The sequence below is a fragment of the Panicum virgatum genome, chromosome 2K (genome assembly GCF_016808335.1).
Source record: "Panicum virgatum strain AP13 chromosome 2K, P.virgatum_v5, whole genome shotgun sequence".
Taxonomy (NCBI): Eukaryota; Viridiplantae; Streptophyta; class Magnoliopsida; order Poales; family Poaceae; genus Panicum; species Panicum virgatum.
The window spans coordinates 5271171-5292854 of record NC_053137.1 but is presented as its reverse complement, the minus strand read 5'-3'; the positions used below and the strand labels follow the sequence as shown (position 1 = coordinate 5292854).

The 21684-nt window shown below is 47.5% G+C and overlaps 1 protein-coding gene and 2 pseudogenes across 2 annotated transcripts; 1 reads left to right on the top strand and 2 right to left on the bottom strand.

The window, feature by feature from the left end:
- The first annotated feature begins 636 nt into the window (after positions 1-636).
- On the top strand, positions 637-16106 carry LOC120662663 (annotated as a pseudogene). Its single transcript, XR_005670231.1, has 10 exons — positions 637-1054; positions 1147-2898; positions 3038-3297; positions 3416-3625; positions 4190-4409; positions 4915-5880; positions 6087-6179; positions 6299-6397; positions 6669-6858; positions 15486-16106. The product of XR_005670231.1 is annotated as an indole-3-acetaldehyde oxidase-like (transcript).
- LOC120662698 (indole-3-acetaldehyde oxidase-like) lies at positions 6975-10643 on the bottom strand. The gene is made up of 4 exons (XM_039941794.1): positions 10109-10643; positions 8639-9604; positions 8340-8432; positions 6975-8220 (listed from the first exon to the last, which is right to left on the bottom strand). The coding sequence occupies exons 1-4, from the start codon at positions 10295-10297 to the stop codon at positions 7969-7971; spliced, it is 1500 nt and encodes a 499-aa protein (XP_039797728.1). The 5' UTR covers positions 10298-10643; the 3' UTR covers positions 6975-7968.
- LOC120662705 lies at positions 16079-18616 on the bottom strand (annotated as a pseudogene).
- Positions 18617-21684: the final 3068 nt, after the last annotated feature.

Below are 21684 nucleotides of genomic sequence, written 5' to 3'. Positions count from 1 at the left end.
CATCACACATTTTTTTTCAAAACATCTAAACACAGCCCGAAAAAAACCAGTAAAGAACCGCTGTGGCGCTGTCCCATCGCGTGGGGCGGTCGGCCGTCAAAATATCTTCAGCTTGCAGCGGCGGCACGTGGCCGGAGCACGGCCGGCCCGTGCCGCGTCCAGAACCTTCGCCGCCGCCGCGTCACCCGGCCGTCCCTCACAAATTAGACTTTATTTAGTACTTCAAATTAATAAAATTTTATCATAAATTTTTTTTTACAAAACATCTAAACACGGCTCGAAGAAAACCAGCAAAGAACCGCTGTGGCGCTGTCCCATCGCGTGGGGCGGTCGGCCGTCAAAATATCTTCAGCTTGCAGCGGCGGCACGTGGCCGGAGCATGGCCGGCCCGCGCCGCGTCCAGGACCTTCGCCGCCGCCGCGTCACCCGGCCGTCCCTCACGTGCCGATCAGCCCACGCACGCACACCACGACGCCGTCACCACCGGCTCCATCAGCCAACCCCGAAAGCCACTCGCGTAAACTACCCGTTAACCCCGCGCCATGCACCCGCGGGCCCCTCCCGTCGGCGGCAGGGGCTTTTAGCCGTCGCCTTCGCGCAGCCCCGCCGCGTCACCCTCGTGGCGCTCGGCGAGCGCGCCGCGCGCGACACGCCGGCCCTCCGCGTCAGCGTCGGTCGCCTCCGCCCGCTTGGAATTTCGCGGCGACAGCGACCACGCCTGCGAAGCTGCGAGCGAGCGAGGGAGGTGGCGGTGGCAGTAGAGTAGAGTAGGAGTAGTAGATAAGCAAGCTGCGGGGCGCCGCCCAGATGGGAATCCGGTTCCGGCCCGCACGCGCGGACGAACGCCCCCGCCGCGCATCTCTCTCCCCGCGCCGCGCGAGCGCGATGGCTGCTGCTGCTGCTTCGCCCGCTCCGTCCTCCGCGGCGGTGGTCTTCGCGGTCAACGGCGAGCGCGTGGAGCTCCGCGACGGGGACGTGGACCCCGGCGCCACCCTCCTCGAGTTCCTCCGCACGCGCACCCGCTTCACCGGCCCCAAGCTCGGCTGCGGCGAAGGCACGCCACCACCTCCTCCTCCTTCCCCCACCACCTCTTCTATTTCTGTTCAGGGATTTTTTGAGCTTGACGAGCTCGGGCCCGTTCCGCAGGCGGGTGCGGCGCGTGCGTGGTGCTGCTCTCCACCTACGACGCGGCGTCGGGCGCGGTGTCGCACGCCGCGGCGAGCTCCTGCCTGACGCTGGTGCACGGGCTCCACCACCGCGCGGTCACCACCACCGAGGGGCTCGGCCGCGGCCACGCCGTGCACGAGCGCCTCGCGGGGTTCCACGCCACGCAGTGCGGCTTCTGCACGCCCGGGGTGTGCATGGCCATCGCCGCCGCGCTCGCGGGCGCCGAGGCCAAGGGCGAGGGACGGAGGCCGCCTCCGCCCGAGGGGGCCACCAGGCTCACGGCGGCCGAGGCGGAGAGTGCGGTGGCGGGCAACCTCTGCCGCTGCACGGGGTACCGCCCCATCGCCGACGCCTGCAAGAGCTTCGCGGCCGACGTGGATTTGGAGGACCTGGGCCTCAACACCTTCTGGAGGAAGGGGGGCGCCCATGCTTCCAAGCTGCCGCGGTACGATGAGGGGGCCATCGGTGTCTTCCCGGAGTTCCTGAAGACTGAGATCAGAGCTTCTTCTGGGATTGAAGGGTGCACGCCGCCGGCATTGGTTGGGAGTGGCAGCACTTGGCACCGGCCTCGGAGTGTGGAGGAGTACTATAATCTGGTAGGTTCTGAGTTGTTTGGCAAAAGTAGAACAAGGGTGGTTGTGGGCAACACTGCTTCAGGCGTTTACAGAGAGGCAGAGGTGTATGATAGGTACATTGACCTGAGATGCATCCCGGAACTGAATTCAGTTAGTAAGGAAGCCAAGGGTGTTGAAATTGGAGCTGCTGTATCGATTTCCAGAGCAATTGAGGTTTTAAGAGAAGCTGGGGGCTGCAATGATGTGATCTTTTGTAAGATTGCTGATCACATGGAAAAGGTGGCTTCTACGTTTGTCCGGAACACAGCGAGCTTGGGTGGAAATCTGATAATGGCACAGAGGGACCAGTTTGCCTCTGACATCGCAACAATCCTTCTTGCTGTCGGTTCTTCAGTATGCATCCAGGTATCATCGAAAAGGCTGACTGTCACCTTGGAGGAATTCCTGCAGATGCCACCTTGTGATTACAAGACACTGCTATTGAGCATTTACATTCCTCATGGGACTCCCACTGGTGCTTTATCTGATTATAGAACCATGGATAAGGCAGTAAGTACAAGAGGAACCTCTGTGCTATTTGAGACATACCGAGCTTCTCCACGCCCTCTTGGCAATGCAGTTGCATATCTTAATGCTGCTTTCTTGGCTCGAGTTGCTCCAGATGGAACTTCAAACAGCTTAATATTGAGAGAGCTATGCCTGGCTTTTGGTGCATATGGAACCCAGCATGCCACCAGGGCTAGCAATGTTGAGAAACTGTTAGTGGGTAAACCCATTACTGCATCGGTACTGCTTGAAGCGTGTACACTTCTCAAGAAAACAATTGTTCCTAATGAAGGCACAAGACATGCTGCATATAGATCAAGTTTGGCAGTTGCATTTATGTTTAGTTTTCTTTACCCAGTAACCAAAGACACCTTGAAGCCTGTAAAGGCAGTTCATCTTAACGGCTCTGTACCTTCTGGCACCAATGGAAATCCAAATTGTGGACCTAATGCGCATGTCGATGCTTCCCTGAAGACAAATAATATGAAATCGGGTTCATGTAGCAATGATCGCATACTTGAATATTCAAATCAGATCATTGAAATCAATAAAGACTACCTCCCAGTTGGCATACCAGCCAAGAAAGTTGGAGCAGAACTCCAAGCCTCTGGTATGGACTTTGCAGTACTATGAATAATCACTCCCTCCAGACATTGTGGCTTATTTAATCATTGTCAATCTTTCATCATATGTTCTTTTGGAAAGTAAAACCACAGTCCTGAGTGCTGACACAAAACCAATATATATAGGTGAGGCTGTATTTGTGGATGACATTCCCTCTCCCAAGGACTGTCTTTATGGAGCATTTATATATAGCACAAAACCTTTAGCCCATGTGAGCAGCATAGAACTCGATCCTTCTCTCAAGCAGCTTAATACGTTGGGAGTTGTGACTGTTAAAGATATCCCAGAAGGTGGTGGAAATTTTGGAGCCAGCACTATATTTGGACCTGAACCTCTATTTGGTGATCCAGTTACTCAGTGTGCTGGGGAACCTCTTGCTATTGTGGTATGGCTTTTGTAGTGGTAGTTTTGGATTTAGAGATTACTAATAATGAATTGTTGTTTATGAAAACGCTACCTCCACACAAAGTGATATTCAGCTATCCTGAATCTTTTTGGCATAGATTGCAGAAACACAAAGGTTTGCTAATATCGCTGCGAAACGAGCTGTTGTTGACTACAGTACTGAGAACTTAGATGCTCCAATTTTATCGATAGAGGATGCTGTAAGAAGATGCAGTTATTTTGAAACCCCACCTTTTCTTCTTCCCCAAAAGATTGGCGATTTCTCAAAAGGGATGGCAGAAGCAGATCAAAAAATCTACTCAGCTGAGGTACACTTCCTGCATCAGTTCGATCTGTGGATACATAAATTTTAATGTAAAGTGTGGATACATATATTTTAATGTAGAGTACAAACAGTATGTGCTTGTGCGCCAGCATTCCTAGCCATTGATTACATAAATGATAAATATCTTCAAGTGGTTTTCCACATGTGGCATGAAATCTGACGAATTTGCAATATAGTATGTTCTAGGTTGCCCCACCACTGGTGCCTAAAGTGATTTAGCTGTTGGTGTATATGTGAGCCCATGTATAGAGGCCCATCTAGAGGCCCATGTATAGGATCTATATATCCCACCCTTCTAGGGTTTGGAGGAATACATCTCATTATTCTCTCCTACATTAGCTTAAGCTGCTTTTGTGGGGTACCTGTGCCTTTTATTTTCCTTTTTCGTTTGATTTAGTTATGTTCTACCTTGGCTAACTTTTCTGTGTGGCATACATAATCCTATGATAGATCCTAAAAAGGGAGCAAAATTTAGTGTGCATCTTTTTCTGATATATCTTAGATATTGTTACTATAATGATCTGCAGCTAAGAAACACCTTTTGCAGGTGAAGCTTAATTCTCAGTACTACTTTTACATGGAAACACAAACTGCTCTGGCCATACCTGATGAGGATAACTGCATGGTAGTTTATAGCTCAAGTCAATGCCCTGAGACTAACACAAAATGTCATTGCAAAGTGCCTTGGTTTGCCTTTTCACAATGTTCGTGTTATTACTCGAAGAGTTGGCGGTGGCTTTGGGGGGAAAGCTGTTAGATCATTGCCTGTAAGTGTCAAGCCATGGTCTCTCATAGCAATCTGTGCTTAAAATGCTGGAACATGTTAATTTTCTCTTTCTTTTTACCAGTCTATATTTTGTAGTCTGCACTATTGTGGAGCACAAGTGGTAAACAAGCAAGTATTGTTTTATGTTCATGTCTAATATGTCTGATAAAGTGATAATCAACATAGCAAAAATGTATAGGAGTATTACCAGCTGTTCTTTCAAAATATTTTTAAAAAGAAAAAAAAACTATTTCGTGCCCTTCAAACCATTGAGGTAACTATCTTGACAACCAAAACCTGTAAGTACAGGTAACCCCAATACGGGTAATTGTCAATATATAAAGCAATCATTAATAATGCTGTGTGTTCTTTTTTTTTATATATTTTGTGCATAGATGATTAGTAAGGTTGAATGGGTCTGTTCTATACACTATACTGCGTTCACTTAGCCTAGCAGTTTTTGACTTTTTTCGAAGCACTCATCATATTAATTTCTTTTACTACAGGTGGCGACTGCTTGTGCACTTGCAGCATTTAAGTTGCGCCGTCCTGTTCGAATGTATCTGGACCGCAAAACCGACATGATTGTGAGTGGAGGTCGGCATCCCATGAAAATATGCTATTCAGTGGGATTCAAGTCAGATGGAAAGATCACTGCTTTGCATATAGCTTTGTTCATAAATGCAGGAATGACAAAAGATGTTAGCCCGGCCATTCCTCACAATTTCATCGAGGCACTGAAGAAATATAATTGGGGTGCCTTTTCTTATGAAGCAAAGGTCTGTAAAACAAACACCACAACGAAGTCTGCGATGCGGGGGCCTGGGGAAGTACAAGGCTCTTATGTTTCTGAAGCTATAATTGAGCATGTTGCTTCTGCACTCTCCACTGATGCTAATTTGGTTAGGCATAGAAATCTTCACACAGTTGAGAGCCTTTCTTTGTTTCACAATGAGTGCAGTGAAGATGGCATGGGTTATACGCTTCCATCTATATGTGGTCAATTGACTGCATCAGAAAACTACCAGCACCGTCTTGAAATAGTCCAGTCTTTCAACAAAAATAACAGATGGAAAAAGCGAGGCCTCTCTTTTGTGCCAATTGTACACAAAGTATTATCTCGACCGACACCTGGAAAAGTGTCTATCCTTAATGATGGGTCTATTGTCGTTGAAGTTGGAGGCATTGAGTTAGGCCAGGGGCTTTGGACAAAAGTGAAGCAGATGGCAGCATTTGGTCTTGGACAATTGTGGACTGATGGAACTCAAGAGTTGTCAGACAGAATAAGAGTTATTCAAGCGGATACATTGAGTAATGTACAGGGAGGGTGGACCACAGGGAGTACAACATCAGAATCTAGCTGTGAAGCAGTTCATCTTGCCTGCAATATCTTGGTTGACAGGCTGAAATCAGTCAAGGAGCAATTTCAAGAAAAGCAAAGCAGCCTTTCATTGGATGAACTTATTTCCAAGGTTATTGGTTACTTCCTTTCTTACCAATTGTAGGGAGCTACCTTCTTCTGTGATCCACTTGTTGTAGCAGAATTTGACCATCTCTGTCTTTCATATGGAAAAAGTGCTTGCTTAGAAAATTACTCATTACCAGCTTTTAACATTACATTGCACATCTATAACTTAATTTTCTCAATATATGAATTGTTGCTTTTACCAATATGCAGGCAAAAATGGTTGGTGTGGACTTATCAGCACGAGAATACTACATTCCAGGGCCTTCTGGTTCTTATCTAAACTATGGAGCTGCTGCTAGTGAGGTATTCTTGTTTTATGCTTAAAAGTCTGGCTTAAGACACACTGCTCTAGACAATAGAATGATGATAGCAAACGACTGAAATGTGTATGGCCATGTTAAGATGTTCGTTCAACATTGCAGGTTGAGATTGATCTTCTCACTGGGGCCACCACTATTTTGCGAAGTGATCTTATATACGACTGTGGCCAGAGCTTAAACCCTGCCGTGGACTTGGGGCAGGTCTGTACAATGTGTTTGAACGTATTTATATCGCTCTTTTTCACCTTCAGAAATCTGCAGATTTGTTTTCTTCTCTGTTTCTTTTGTTGATGATCTTGAAGTATTACTCACTTGCAGATATCAGGTGATAAATTAATATCTTTACTTTAAACTTGGAAAAGTGTCAATATTTTCCGACAGCTGAGCTACAATAATCGAAGTACCTTGTAATATATTCATTGTGGGGCTACTTTCATGTTTGTCAACTTCGACTTTACTTTTCATGTTTCAGGTTGAAGGGGCATTTGTTCAAGGAATTGGCTATTTCATGAGCGAGGAATATGTCACCAACTCAGATGGATTGGTTATCTCAGACGGGACATGGACATACAAGATCCCAACTGTGGACACCATCCCAAAACAGTTCAATGTTAAGCTGCTTAATAGTGGATTCCACAAGAATCGGGTGCTCTCTTCAAAAGGTGCTTAGTTTCTCACCTTTGATTATGCTTTTAATTGGTTGCAGATGAGCTAACATGTTGTGCAGGTTCAAAACAAATTGGTAAATTTCTTGGATATCATGTGTTGTATTTATTTATTTTTTTCTCGAACACGCAGGAGAGCTGCGTATCATTGTATTAATAGAAGAAGGTTGGAGTCATACAGAAAGACCCCCACACACACCCAAACTAGAGGGGGAATAAATCGCCTGTTACATGTAAGATCGACCCAAGACCCTGGACAAGAACATCCTAGCCAACAACCCTGACCGAGAGAGAGGCAAGACCCTTGGCACCTGCCAGGGTCCACAAATGAGCCTCATCTCTAGCCATGCTTAGCATGCTGGCAACACTTGGGGAAGCCCCATTAAAAACGCAGTTATTCCTATGCTTCCATATACACCAAGCACCAAGGATGATAAGCGAGTTTAGCCCTCTTTGCACATCTCCAGTAACTGCTGCTGCCACCCTTTCCCACCATGCGTCGAAAGGAGAGTCGTTAACCGCCGGAGACAGCTGAGAGAGGCCAACGCTATGAAGGAGGGAGTACCAAAACTGCCTGGCGACCACACACCCAATGAGCAAATGCTGTATGTTCTCGTCCTCCTGATCACGCAAAAGACACTTATCTGGATGTTGAAGGCCTCAACGAGCCAAGCGATCAGCAGTCCAGCACCGATTATGAGCGACTAACCACATGAAAAAACGGCATTTGGGTGGAGCCCAGGACTTCCAAATCCTTTCATATGGTCTGAAATAAATGCCCCCCCGAAATAAAGCATCATAAGCCGACCGTGCTGTATATTGTCCTGAGGTGGAAAGCCTCCAAATATGTTTGTCCTGAACCCCCACATGTAAGTCTACCTCTGATATCACATCCCATAAGACTAGATACTCCATCAGAGCTTCTGGAGAAATTGACCCCTGAATATCCTCTATCCATTTTTCATTGATCAGGGCCTCAAGAACAGAACGTCTAGCAGCTGTTCTTCTTGAGACCAAGGCATAGACGTGAGGCGCAATATCTTGGATATTTTTTTTCCTGCGAGCCATTTATCCTTCCAAAAAAGTGTATTGGCGCCATCCCCAACCTCAGTAATCCCCAACCTCAGTATTTATCTGTAGAGAATTATTCCCAGTGGCACCAAGATCCAAATTTGCATAAAGTGCATGTGTAAAACAAATCTGCAGATTTCTGAAGGTGAAAAAGAGCGATATAAATACGTTCAAACACATTGTACAGACCTGCCCCAAGTCCACGGCAGGGTTTAAGCTCTGGCCACAGTCGTATATAAGATCACTTCGCAAAATAGTGGTGGCCCCAGTGAGAAGATCAATCTCAACCTGCAATGTTGAACGAACATCTTAACATGGCCATACACATTTCAGTCGTTTGCTATCATCATTCTATTGTCTAGAGCAGTGTGTCTTAAGCCAGACTTTTAAGCATAAAACAAGAATACCTCACTAGCAGCAGCTCCATAGTTTAGATAAGAACCAGAAGGCCCAGGAATGTAGTATTCTCGTGCTGATAAGTCCACACCAACCATTTTTGCCTGCATATTGGTAAAAGCAACAATTCATATATTGAGAAAATTAAGTTATAGATGTGCAATGTAATGTTAAAAGCTGGTAGTGAGTAATTTTCTAAGCAAACACTTTTTCCATATGAAAGACAGAGATGGTCAAATTCTGCTACAACAAGTGGATCACAGAAGAAGGTAGCTCCCTACAATTGGTAAGAAAGGAAGTAACCAATAACCTTGGAAATAAGTTCATCCCATGAAAGGCTGCTTTGCTTTTCTTGAAATTGCTCCTTGACTGATTTCAGCCTGTCAACCAAGATATTGCAGGCAAGACGAACTGCTTCACAGCTAGATTCTGATGTTGTACTCCCTGTGGTCCACCCTCCCTGTACATTACTCAATGTATCCGCTTGAATAACTCTTATTCTGTCTGACAACTCTTGACTTCCATCAGTCCACAATTGTCCAAGACCAAATGCTGCCATCTGCTTCACTTTTGTCCAAAGCCCCTGGCCTAACTCAATGCCTCCAACTTCAACGACAATAGACCCATCATTAAGGATAGACACTTTTCCAGGTGTCGGTCGAGATAATACTTTGTGTACAATTGGCACAAAAGAGAGGCCTCGCTTTTTCCATCTGTTATTTTTTTTGAAAGACTGGACTATTTCAAGACGGTGCTGGTAGTTTTCTGATGCAGTCAATTGACCACATATAGATGGAAGCGTATAGCCCATGCCATCTTCACTGCACTCATTGTGAAACAAAGAAAGGCTCTCAACTGTGTGAAGATTTCTATGCCTAACCAAATTAGCATCAGTGGAGAGTGCAGAAGCAACATGCTCAATTATAACTTCAGAAACATAAGAGCCTTGTACTTCCCCAGGCCCCCGCATCGCAGACTTCGTTGTGGTGTTTGTTTTACAGACCTTTGCTTCATAAGAAAAGGCACCCCAATTATATTTCTTCAGTGCCTCGATGAAATTGTGAGGAATGGTCGGGCTAACATCTTTTGTCATTCCTGCATTTATGAACAAATCTATATGCAAAGCAGTGATCTTTCCATCTGACTTGAATCCCACTGAATAGCATATTTTCATGGGATGCCGACCTCCACTCACAATCATGTCGGTTTTGTGGTCCAGATACATTCGAACAGGACGGCTCAACTTAAATGCTGCAAGTGCACTAGCAGTCGCCACCTGTAGTAAAAGAAATTAATATGATGAGTGCTTCGAAAAAAGTCAAAAACTGCTAGGCTAAGTGAACGGAGTATAGTGTATAGAACAGACCCATTCAACTTTACTAATCATCTATGCACAAAATATATATAAAAAAAGAACACACAGCATTATTAATGATTGCTTTATATATTGACAATTACCCGTATTGGGGTTACCTGTACTTACAGGTTCTGGTTGTCAAGATAGTTACCTCAATGGTTTGAAAGGCACGAAATAGTTTTTTTTCTTTTTAAAAATATTTTGAAAGAACAGCTGGTAATACTCCTATACATTTTTGCTATGTTGATTATCACTTTATCAGACATACTAGACATGAACATAAAACAATACTTGCTTGTTTACCACTTGTGCTCCACAATAGTGCAGACTACAAAATATAGACTGGTAAAAAGAAAGAGAAAATTAACATGTTCCAGCATTTTAAGCACAGATTGCTATGAGAGACCATGGCTTGACACTTACAGGCAATGATCTAACAGCTTTCCCCCCAAAGCCACCGCCAACTCTTCGAGTAATAACACGAACATTGTGAAAAGGCAAACCAAGGCACTTTGCAATGACATTTTGTGTTGTCTCAGGGCATTGACTTGAGCTATAAACTACCATGCAGTTATCCTCATCAGGTATGGCCAGAGCAGTTTGTGTTTCCATGTAAAAGTAGTACTGAGAATTAAGCTTCACCTGCAAAAGGTGTTTCTTAGCTGCAGATCATTATAGTAACAATATCTAAGATATATCAGAAAAAGATGCACACTAAATTTTGCTCCCTTTTTAGGATCTATCATAGGATTATGTATGCCACACAGAAAAGTTAGCCAAGGTAGAACATAACTAAATCAAACGAAAAAGGAAAATAAAAGGCACAAGTACCCCACAAAAGCAGCTTAAGCTAATGTAGGAGAGAATAATAAGATGTATTCCTCCAAACCCTAGAAGGGTGGGATATATAGATCCTATACATGGATCTCTAGATGGGCCTTTATACATGGGCTCACATATACACCAACATCCCCCCGCAGTCTGAACTACCGGCGCATCGGTGTTCAAGACTGGACAACAAGAAAGCCAAGACCCCCCGCAGTCTGAACTAACGGCGCATCGGTGTTCAAGACTGGACAAGAAGATAGTACAAATAGAGTACAAAGGGCAAATACCCCCCCCCGGCGCAGCCACAACTAGCCACCGGCTACGTTGAGGCTGGAGCGAAACTCCGAGAAGGTCGAGGAGGGCAGTCCCTTGGTGAAGATGTCAGCAAACTGGGAGGTAGTCGGGACATAGAGTACCCGAACATCGCCGATGGCGACTGTCGCGCACGAAGTGTAGGTCAATCTCCACATGCTTCGTCCGCTGATGCTGGACGGGGTTGGTGGAGAGATACACGGTACTGACGTTGTCGCAGTAGACGAGTGTGCTCTTGGCGAGCGGGTTGTGGAGCTCCGCCAAGAGCTGTCGTAGCCTGGACGCCTCTGCCACGCCGTTAGCGACAGCCCGGTACTCCGCCTCAGCACTGGAGCAGGAGACAACCGGCTGCCGCTTGGACGACCAGGAGACCAGGTTGCCGCCCAGGAAGACGGCGTAGCCGGTACGCCGGAAGTGGAGCGATGAGTGTCCGGGCAGCCAGCCCAGTCAGCGTCGGTGTAGACCACCAGCTCAGCAGAGGACGAGCGGTGAAGCACCAGACCGAGGTCCACAGTGCCACGGACGTAGCGGAGGAGGCTTTAGCGTTGCAAGGTGTGACTCCCGGGGATCATGCATATGGAGACAGACTTGCTGAACAGCGTAGGTGAGGTCCGGCCTGGTGAAGGTGAGGTACTGCAAAGTGCCAGCCAGACTCCGGTAGACAGTAGGATCAGCCACCGGATCACCCAGATCAGTAGACAGTTTCGCCTGAGTGTCGACAGGAGTGGAGCAGGGCTTGCAATCAGTCATCCCAGCCCGCTCCAGAATATCGAGTGCGTACTGCCGCTTGTGAAGGAGAAGACCAGACGATTGAGGCTCAACAGTGACGCCCAAGAAGTTGTGGAGCTGACCCAGATCCTTCATAGCAAACTCCTGCTGCAGAGAGGAGATAATACTCTGATGCAACTGCTGACTGGAGGCTGTGAGCACAATGTCATCGACATAGAGCAGCAGATATGCAGTCTCAACCCCACGGCGGTAGATGAAGAGAGACGTGTCAGACTTGAACTCGGTGAACCCCAAAGTCAGCAAGAACGTGGCGAACCGAGAGTGCCAAGCCCGAGGAGCCTGCTTCAGCCCGTAGAGGGACTTGTTGAGCCGGCAGACCATATCTGGACGACTCGAGTCCACAAATCCCGCCGGCTGAGAGCATAACACTGTCTCTGACAGAGTGCCGTGAAGAAAGGCATTCTTCACGTCCAGCTGGTGCACAGGCCAGGAGCGCGAGAGCGCAAGCGAGAGGACTGTGCGCACAGTAGCAGGCTTCATCACAGGGCTGAAGGTCTCATCATAGTCCACATCAGGCCGCTGAGTGAAACTCCGGAGAACTCAGCGAGCCTTGTAGCGCTCCAGTGTGCCATCAGCCCGACGCTTATGCGTCCAGATCCACTTGTCGGTGACCACATTGCAACCAGACGGACGCGGCACGAGGTCCCACGTCTGGTTGGTAAGGAGAGCCGCGTACTCCTCTTCCATCGCGCGACGCCAGTGAGGATCCGCCAGGGCGTCGCGGAAAGAGGAGGGTACCGGAGAGACCCGTGGCTCGCCCTCGGTGGCGGATTGAGTCGCGGCCAGAGACGCCATCCGCCGAGTCACCATGGGATGGATATGTCGAGGATCCCGATGGACGACGGACGGGTGGTACACCTCCGGCTCAACTCGAGAGCGAGTCGGCGGAGGCGGCGGCAGCTCCGGTGTAGATGGCGGCGGCAGCTCCGGTGTAGATGGCGGCGGCGGCAGCTCCGGTGTAGATGGCGGCGGCGGCGACTCCGGTGTAGGCGTCGGAGGAGCCTCCGGAGCCGCGCCGAACAACGCCGGTACACCTGCACCGGCTGAGCGTACCGCGCAGGTGCAGCGGGAGGCACCGGGGCCGCGCGTGGCGCAGCAGGAGACACCGGGTCTGCGCGCGGCACGACCAGAAGTCTGGGGGCCGCGTGTGGCGCGACCGCGGGCACCGGGGCCGCGCGTGGCGCAGCAGGGATCACCGGCAGCGGTGCCGGTGTGCCCGGAAAACTTGCTGGGAAAGGAAAGACAGGTAAAGGTGGTTGAACCACCGGGTCAGTCGGAAACAGGGACTCACGCTCGGGGTCAGGAGAAGGTTTTGTCGATGAGGTGGGTAGTAGGGGAAATCCGGACTCGAGGGGCGAGAGGGTAGGTCAAGCATCGGTTACCCCTTGTGGTCAGGGGAGACTAACCAAGGAACACACAATGAGTCGAGCGGAGGCGCCAGCTTGTCGAGGAATTAGTGGCTGGTGGTGTTAGGGTAATACGCACACCCGAAGACCCGGAAGGGTTCGTCGTAAGTGCGGAGGGGGTACCGAAAAGAGCGTGGTGTGCGAGCCACGTTTGTACATCCGCCCTCAGGGCCCTTTTGCCGTTTCTGAGGAGAGGTATACGGACAAGACATACGCTGCTGAACATCCTGAGAGGAAGAAAGAACGGGAGGTGGAGTTGTCGAACTCCCGCCCGTTGTCACACTGGACGGCCTTAACGGTGAGGCCGAACTGAGTGGACACCCAGACAAAGAAGTGGAGGAGGGTGGGGATGGTCTCAGACTTGGCGCGCAAACGAAACGTCCAAGAGTAGTGCGAGAAGTCATCGACCACCACCAGATAGTACTTATAACCAGAAAGGCTAAGTACAGGAGAGGTCCACAGGCCACAGTGAACAAGATCAAATGCATGTGTCGCATGCGAAGAAGAAGAAAAAGGGAGCCGCACATGACGACCGAGCTGGCACGTATGGCAGAGGGGCTCAGCAGGAGCCCTAGTGCCAGGAACATCGGCACTACGACTGAGCTGAGCCAGAACGTCGCGGCCAGGGTAACCAAGATGGCGGTGCCAGGTGGTGGAAGACGGCGTCGCGGCAAAAGCGGCAGACCAGGACGGCCAGGGCGAAGAAGAAGGCGAGAGTGGTGCAGCGGAAGAAAGAAGGCGAAGAGTGTAAAGGGGCCCGTGCTGTCACACCGGAGTAGCGGACGCCGGGAGGCCGAATCCTTTACAGTGAGGCCAGAAGAATCAAACTCGATGGAACAAGAATTGTCAGCTGTAAACTGACGAATGGAAAGAAGGTTATGAACCATCTGCGGAGCAACAAAGACGTTCGGAAGACGAGAATAGTCAGGAGCGGAACCCACGGCGGTGACAGGAAGGCAAGACCCGTCACTAACCATGATGGAAGAAGAACAAGAGGGGTGTGGGGGTCGAACAGAAGAGAGGATACCGGCATGTGGGGTGGGGTGGAAGGAGGCACCCGAGTCGGCGATCCACTCGGTGCTGACCGGCGGCGTCCGCCCCATGGCGCTGAAGGACTGCGCCAGAGCGGTCTGGTCCCACCCTCCAGGCCATAGTCACAGGATTCGGGGTCGATGTCTCGTCCCTCGACCCGGGAACGTCGTTCCGATTCGAGGGTCGGGGTCGAAGAGGGTCAGTGTCCCATTCAAGGTTGGATCGTGTCCCGGTTTGAAAGGGGTCGCAGCCCCATTGCTAGCAGATTTAGTTGGGATAAGGAGGTTAAGGACAGTGGATTGGTGTGGTTTTTGTTAGACAATGAGCTGAGTACGTGTAGTATGGTCTAAATGTACTCTTTTATATGTTTCTTATATGCTTGTGCAGATTAGTTTCTTCATTAGTAGCACATATATAGTTTTTGTCTTTATCGACCCGAAGATATCGACCCCGATGAATCAGGGTCGCGTCCCACATAATAATTTATCGTTCCATAGATGTATACCCCCTTCGTACCACAATTTTATAAAATGACGACCCTCGACCCTCGACCCCGTTTCTCGACCCGGTCGACCCAGGAACTTTGTGATTATGCTCCAGGCCAGGTCGGCTGCTGGCTGGGTGGAGCGGGCGAGGTCCAGGACGGCGCGAACAAGAGAGCAGCAGCGGCGAGCATGGCCGCCGGCTGGGGCTGAGGAAGAGGCACCCCCCGACCCTGAAACGGCTACATCGGGATGCGCCCTGGCCATGAGGCGCTGAAGGATGGCCAGGGCGTACCTCCAGGGCCAGGAAAACCGGCTAACTGTTGAAAATTCTGCTGTAAAAATCTGTCAACAAAAAACATTGCTGTAAAAATGAGAGCATAACTGGTGGAAAACCGGCTAACTGTTGAAAACTCTGCCAAAAGTCATATCTAGAAGTTTTCAAAAATCTTGGAAAACTCACCATCCATGGACGAGGCTATGGTTTGATGCTAAGCAAAATTTGAAGTCCAAACTCCACACCATTTGGGAGATACAAAAATGATAATTCGTATGTGTATATGTATCTGACATTTGTGATTTTTGTATCTCACAAATGAGATGGAGTTTGGTACTGAAATTTTGTGCGGTGTGGTAATATGTCATCGACTATGGATTGTGATTTTTTTTCAGGAGTTTTGTGAACTTGCATATCTGACTTTTGATGGAGTTTTCATGTTTCTAACATCAGCCCTCGTTTACACCGCATACACTCTTGCAAAAAAAAGGAGAAGAAAATTCAGGGGGTGTAGCATACTGCATACATGACGTAAACACTGCATTACATGTATGTTTTTGGAATTTTTGAACACTTAGTTTCACACACTCGGGGATGACATTTCTGAATTTCCTTAAGCATTGCGTCATGTACAAGTTTCAGCATATGTTACTAATTGGAGTCCTTTGTTGCAGCATCTGGGGAGCCACCTTTGCTTCTTGCCACTTCGGTGCACTGTGCGACAAGAGAAGCAATTAGAGCAGCAAGGAAGCAACCCCACTTCTCTGATTCTGGACCTTCTTCACAATCCCATTTTGATCTGGAGGTTCCTGCCATCATGCCCGTGGTGAAGGAGCTCTGCAGCTTGGACAATGTGGAGAGGTACTTGGAGAGCTTGCTGATCTCCAAATGAAGAACCAATCCAAGTCAGCACCTGTTTTCACCAACTTTCCTTAGCTGTGTAAAACCACTGTAGTTACGTTATTGCACGGTTCGTCATGTTCCAAAGTTCAAAGAGAAGATAGGTTCATAGCTGTAGATAGCAGGGATCGTCAGAAGTTGCAAATTTCGGTTATCTGAATATAGCAGTTGTGTTGAGTGATCAATGCAGCATAGATGCTATTATAGTTCACACAGGAGTCAGGGATATCATAGAAGATAACAGAGGACGACATACTTGCAGCGATGGAACTGAGACTGTTTTCTATGTCTTTTTGGCTTCCGAATGTGCATCGTTGAAATAGAGTATAGGACCATACCACAAGAGGATCAGTTTTGAGTCATTATATAAAAAGAACATCCGTGTGTTTCTTTTATTCACATAGAAAAATATTACAGCGTTTTTTTCCTGGAGATGTGTGCACTGCACTCCTATACCCTCGCACTCCACTCAAGCATGCTTCTCTATAGACAGAAATTACGCATAGACCCAGGTATTACATACCAGTTTACAACTCAGCTCAAGATGTATATGTGCCTTTTACACAGAGAAAGGCCCGTGCATAATGCCAAGATCAGAGTTATTGTGACATGAACAGCCTCAAGAGTCCAGAACTCAAGCTGAAGCAACAAGATTCTCCTCGACCTTGCTCTCTACACCCTGTTCCAATACGTGTGGAGTCACACCTTCAGTGTTCTTTCCCTTCTCTTCCTGCGCCACTGCAAGCTTCTCTTCATTAGCCTTTCCCTTGCCGCCCTCTTCCAGCTCTTTCAGCTGCCTCACGATGTCCTCCCTCTTAGCTTGTAGGTCTTGCAACTTGACGTCAATATTCTCCAGTTTTGCCTTCAACTTAGCTGAATCGGTAATCTTCTCCTTTGCGCCATTGTTTTCCTTCTTATCTTTCTTCTCCTTGTCTTTCTTCTTGCCTTTTTCATCTTCACCACCATCCTTCTCTTTCATCTTTACCATCTTCCTTCTTGTCACCCTTGTCCTTCTTCTCTTTCTTTTCTTTATCTTTCTTCTTGCTTTCATCATCATCGTCATCATTAGCACCATCCTTCTCTTTCTTCTTACCATCTTCCTTCTTATCAGTCTTGTCCTTCTTCTCTTTATTTTTCTTCTCAACTTCTGCATCTTCATTGTCAATGTCTTCCTTTTGTGGTTCATCATTTGTTAGCTTGATTTCCCGAGGCGCTGAGTATGCAGCTCCTTCACCACTCTTATTCTCCAACTGATCCTCCTTATGTTTCGTCTCTTCATTCTTCTTGTTCTTATTTTTCTTGTCTTTGCCTTTCTCTTGTTTTTCATCGCTTGAACCTTTGGACTCCGATTCATCCTTGTCTTTGGCCTTTTTATCCTTATCTTTATCTTTGCTTCTGCTATTATGTTTCTCTTCATCACCTGCATCTTCTCCGTCTTTCTTCTTTTTCTTATCTTTGATTTTCTCTTGTTTTTCATCACTTGAAACCTTCGACTCTGAACCATCCTTCTCTTTTTCCTTATTTTTAGCCTTCTTATCTTTTTTACCTTTCCTGAATCTTCATCATCTTTCTTTTTTTTCTTATCTTTCTCTTTCTTATCCTTCTTCTTCACCTCACTATCTTCGTCATCTTTATACTCATCTTCATGTTTCTCTAATTTCTATTTGTCCTTCTCTTTGTCTTTCTTCACCTCTTTACCCCTTGCGTGCAGACCCTGCACTGTCCCCCAAGTCTTTGACCTCTTCCTTCTCCACAAACTTGGCTTCGATCTCTATTTCAACCTCCTTTTTCTCATTCTCATCTCCGGATGACTTGTCCTTGCTTTTAATCTTGAGATGGATCTCATCTTTGGACTTCTTCTCCTCCTCCTTCAGCTTGGAAGATTCTTTATCTTTCCCCATCTCGAATGCAATCGAGCCCCCTGCAGTTACAACTTTTAGTCACTACCGTCATAGACTTGCTACACAGTGAAGCATCATATTTGTATTTCATACATGAAACTGACTTAGTGGAAACAACCTTTTTCCACAAGATAAACTGCTGAGCACAGTGATATGTGCCCCATGTGTGGTCCTATTCTATCAACCATTTTGCCATATTCACACAAAGATAATGCGACACATCCCAGGGATAACAAAACCGGTCTTTGCACATGTTTCATAAATCACCGAGTTAATATTTAGTAGTTTTTTTAGCAATCTTGTTATAATAAATACAAACTTGGATCAGGCTAATGCAATCTGGAGCAGGTACAAGTATAACAAAAAAAAAAGATCTGAAGAATTGGCTCGGTAGTCGGTGCAAGCTGGAAAGTGCAGCACAACTGCAGCTAAATCTAGTCGAACCAACAAACTGAGTGCTCTCAGGGATGCCAGCAGGCCCAGCACGCATACGCATTACCGCGTAAGCTGCTACAGCAACCACTCGCTAACTCACGAACGAAGGCAAGGACAAAACTAGCATCCTAGCAAACCGATCGATTCAACTCAGGACAGTACACGAGTACAGGAGGGATTTCTTGGGTTCTGACCTTGTTTGCGGTGAGGATCCGGCGCCTTCGTTGAAAGATCAGGCAGAAGAACGAACGATCCGGCGGCGGAGGAGGAGTTGGCCTTCGCGGGGCGCTGCGGGGTGGGAGATCAGCTCGGACTCAGCCAGTCGGTAAGATCTGGGAATGGGAGGGGAGCCAAACCGGACGAGTGCGGCAGCTTCGAGAACGAGAAGGGCTTTAAAAGAGAATGGAGAAGGGGGCGGGTGGAAGTGGAACCGTGGAAGAAGGGAGAAGAAGGTCGGCCGAAGGTGACGTGCGTCGCGGCGTCGTCAGCGTGCGCGTACGGGCGGGCGCGGCGGCCGACGGTGCAGCCGGCGTGGCACGCGCAGGGTGTGTCGGCCGGGCCTCTCGTGGACCTTGACTAGTCCACGGTCTGGTTTCGGCCGTGTTTGTTTTTCACTAGCATAGCATACCACACATTTCCCGAGAAAAGAATCTTCAATGCATGGAGTACTAAACGAAGTTTATTTGCAAAACTTTTTCATGGATGGGTGTAATTTTTCACGACGAATCTAATGATAGTAATTAATCGATGATTGGCTACAGTGATGCTACAGTAACCATCCTCTAATCGTGCGGTCAAAGGCCTCATTAGGTTCGTCTCGCGAAGTAGTACAGCGTTGTGGAGTTAGTTTTGTAAATTACCTTTATTTAGTACCCCTAATTATTGGTCAAAGTTTTTGTGCTACTTGTACTAGGGCAAACCAAACAGAGCCGAAGGTACGAGTAGAGCAAGGGCAATAACCCAGCCCGCTGGTCGGCTGCATGCCCTGCTTCTGCGCCTGCTTCCGCGCCATTGCAGGCTGGATGCTGGCGGTTCAGGCGATGGAGGCCCACGAGCAGTGATTGAGATGCCTCTCCCAGCCGGGCGGTAAGCGAGCCGCCTGCTACCTTCTCTCTTCTTTTCTCTTTCCTCCATATAGGATTTAGCCGGCTTCTAGCTCGTTGTAATACTTGCTCGTAGGCTCGTGGGCTCGATCTGCACACTGCCACACGAGGCTGCGCGTGTCAAAGGAGGAGAAATCGCACGAAGGCCAGGGCAGATTACGTGTCAAGTGCCAATGATTGAAGTGGTTTTCAACGCCCATGCTTGAATGCAGAAAATCCGTACTTGTAGCCACTAGCATGTACTGCTACCAGTTCAATTTTGTGTGAAGTGTTGCTTCAAAAAAAAAAAATATGTGAAAGTGAAAACCCTCGTCTTCACAGATTTCATCGTTCAACACACCGTGATCGGTTGTTGCTGCCAGCACAAGGGGTTATTATCTTATAAACGTATACTAGAATTTAAATAAGTAGCCCTCCGCAAATGTGGGCTAGTCTGACAGTAACACAGCTCTGTCCCTCGCAGAACATGCTCCAACCAACGACATCAAGACCGTATCATCTGGTGGTGCCAATGTTCAATCATTTTTCTACGCAGTATTTTAATCCAGCACAAGAATATCATTCTGTTCTGCTGCAACAAGCCAATAATATTTTTCTCTCACACCAAATTAACACCAACCAGCTAACAGTACTTTTCTCTCTGATAGATCAGCATCAGCCACCAACCACAGCCAGTCGAACAGAGTGTATGGAGTAGCACTATGATTGGGATTGTACTAAAATAGCATTATGACTAACACACTTGGATTTAGCAGCAAACATCCTTGCGTTGCCTAACACCGCTGTCGTCCAGCTCGGACAGGTTCCCCCGGTGGGCCCCGCGCACCCGACACCTCCAGCCTTCCGTTCCGTGGGCGCCGCGCCCACCCGCGCCGGAGCCTCGAGATAACTGGCAGGTGGGTCCGGCGCGCCACCCGTCGAGTCGAGTCCGGGACGGTGGGCCCGGCGTAGCCGACTGGGCCTAGCACTAGCAGCTGTTTTGTCCCTGGCAGCCAGCCCGACGCGGAGTTCCAGCGCAGAGGAATAGAAAAAAGGAAGGGTCGTGCTCACTCACCTGCCGTTCCAAAGGAGTTGAAAATTTGCTACGGCTACGTGACGCAGTGAACTGGGCGTTGCTAATCCCCGCGCGCGCCAGAAACGATTCCAACAATCCATTTCCGACAACATGTTTTTTCCTTTTTGGAAAGCGTGCAGCAACTCCAAATTTCCTTCTCTATGCGCGCCCGGCGTGTTACTGCCCACTATGTGAGCTGGCGCGTGACGATATGTCCGCATTATCCGCTGTCCGGACTCCACGTGACGTCAGACTCCACGCACCCACGCGAGTCGTGATTTTTTTCACCCACCTCCTCCATGTGAATGACGTCACAGGTATTTATTTTCTCTTTTCATTTTTTTGTTTTTCCTTTACGTTCCATAAGTGTTGTTATTTTTTTTGTTTTCCAATTTTTCTTGTTTTACCTTCTATATGTCTAAAGTTTTTTTGACAACTTTTATATGGAAATGATACTAAAAAATTATACCAAGACTTGTGATTACAAGTTGCATGATAAATTTATGCGTACAAAGGTTGTGTGAGAAATCTTCCAGATAACATCTTCATACAATTTGTGCTGAAAAGTTATCCTCTATAAGTTATTTTAAAAAACTACGCATTAAATTTTGTATGTACTGTGACAGTTGTGCTAAAAAATTATTAATTTCAAGTTGTTAAGAAAAAATATACGTAAAAGTTATGTATATCATAAAAAGTTATAATACGAATCTATAACTTTATCATACAAACTATAAATATAACTTTTTGTCACGTATTTTATGCGCATAAGTTTTTGGCTTTAATACACAACTTATGAATATAAATTATGTTGTTATACAACTTATGAATATAAATTATGTTGTTGTACAGATATATTGTATATCAGTTAGTATATAATTTTTGTTGTATAACTTTTTATAATATTTTAAATCACATATATTTTGTATATGGTTTATATTTATATAAATTTGTCATATAGTTTTTTTATATTGAATGATGAAAGAGAATGAGGATGGCGTTGTCCGCCTAGTGGTCGGGGAGGACTCCTTTGCGCTGTGCACGAGGAGCAGTGTTCGGAGGGGTGAAGGACAAAAAAAATGGAAAAGGAATGGTGCGAGTTGGACAGTGGAAGTGGAAGTGGGAGGGGGTTGCACCAATTTTTTGGAAGGAAAAATAAAAGAAAAAAGAAAAGAAAATAATAAGTACTCGCCATGGCCGTGCCGCATGGCTCACAGCAACTCGGTGGCGCGCAGCAGCTACCCGAAGTGAAGAATAAAAGAGGGGGAAAAATAGGATAGAAACCGATGAGACGAGTCAAGCAGGACGGGGAAATAAAGAGTAAAAAGCAGTTGATATATACGTGGTAGGACCCACGCACGTGGATGGACGGTCGGAAAACCGAGTGCTGCGATGCTCGCTGACGCTCGCGTGCCGAATTGGATTCCGCCAGTGAACTCGCTTTCTCGGCCAGAGAGGCAGAGCGGTCAAGCTCAGGGCT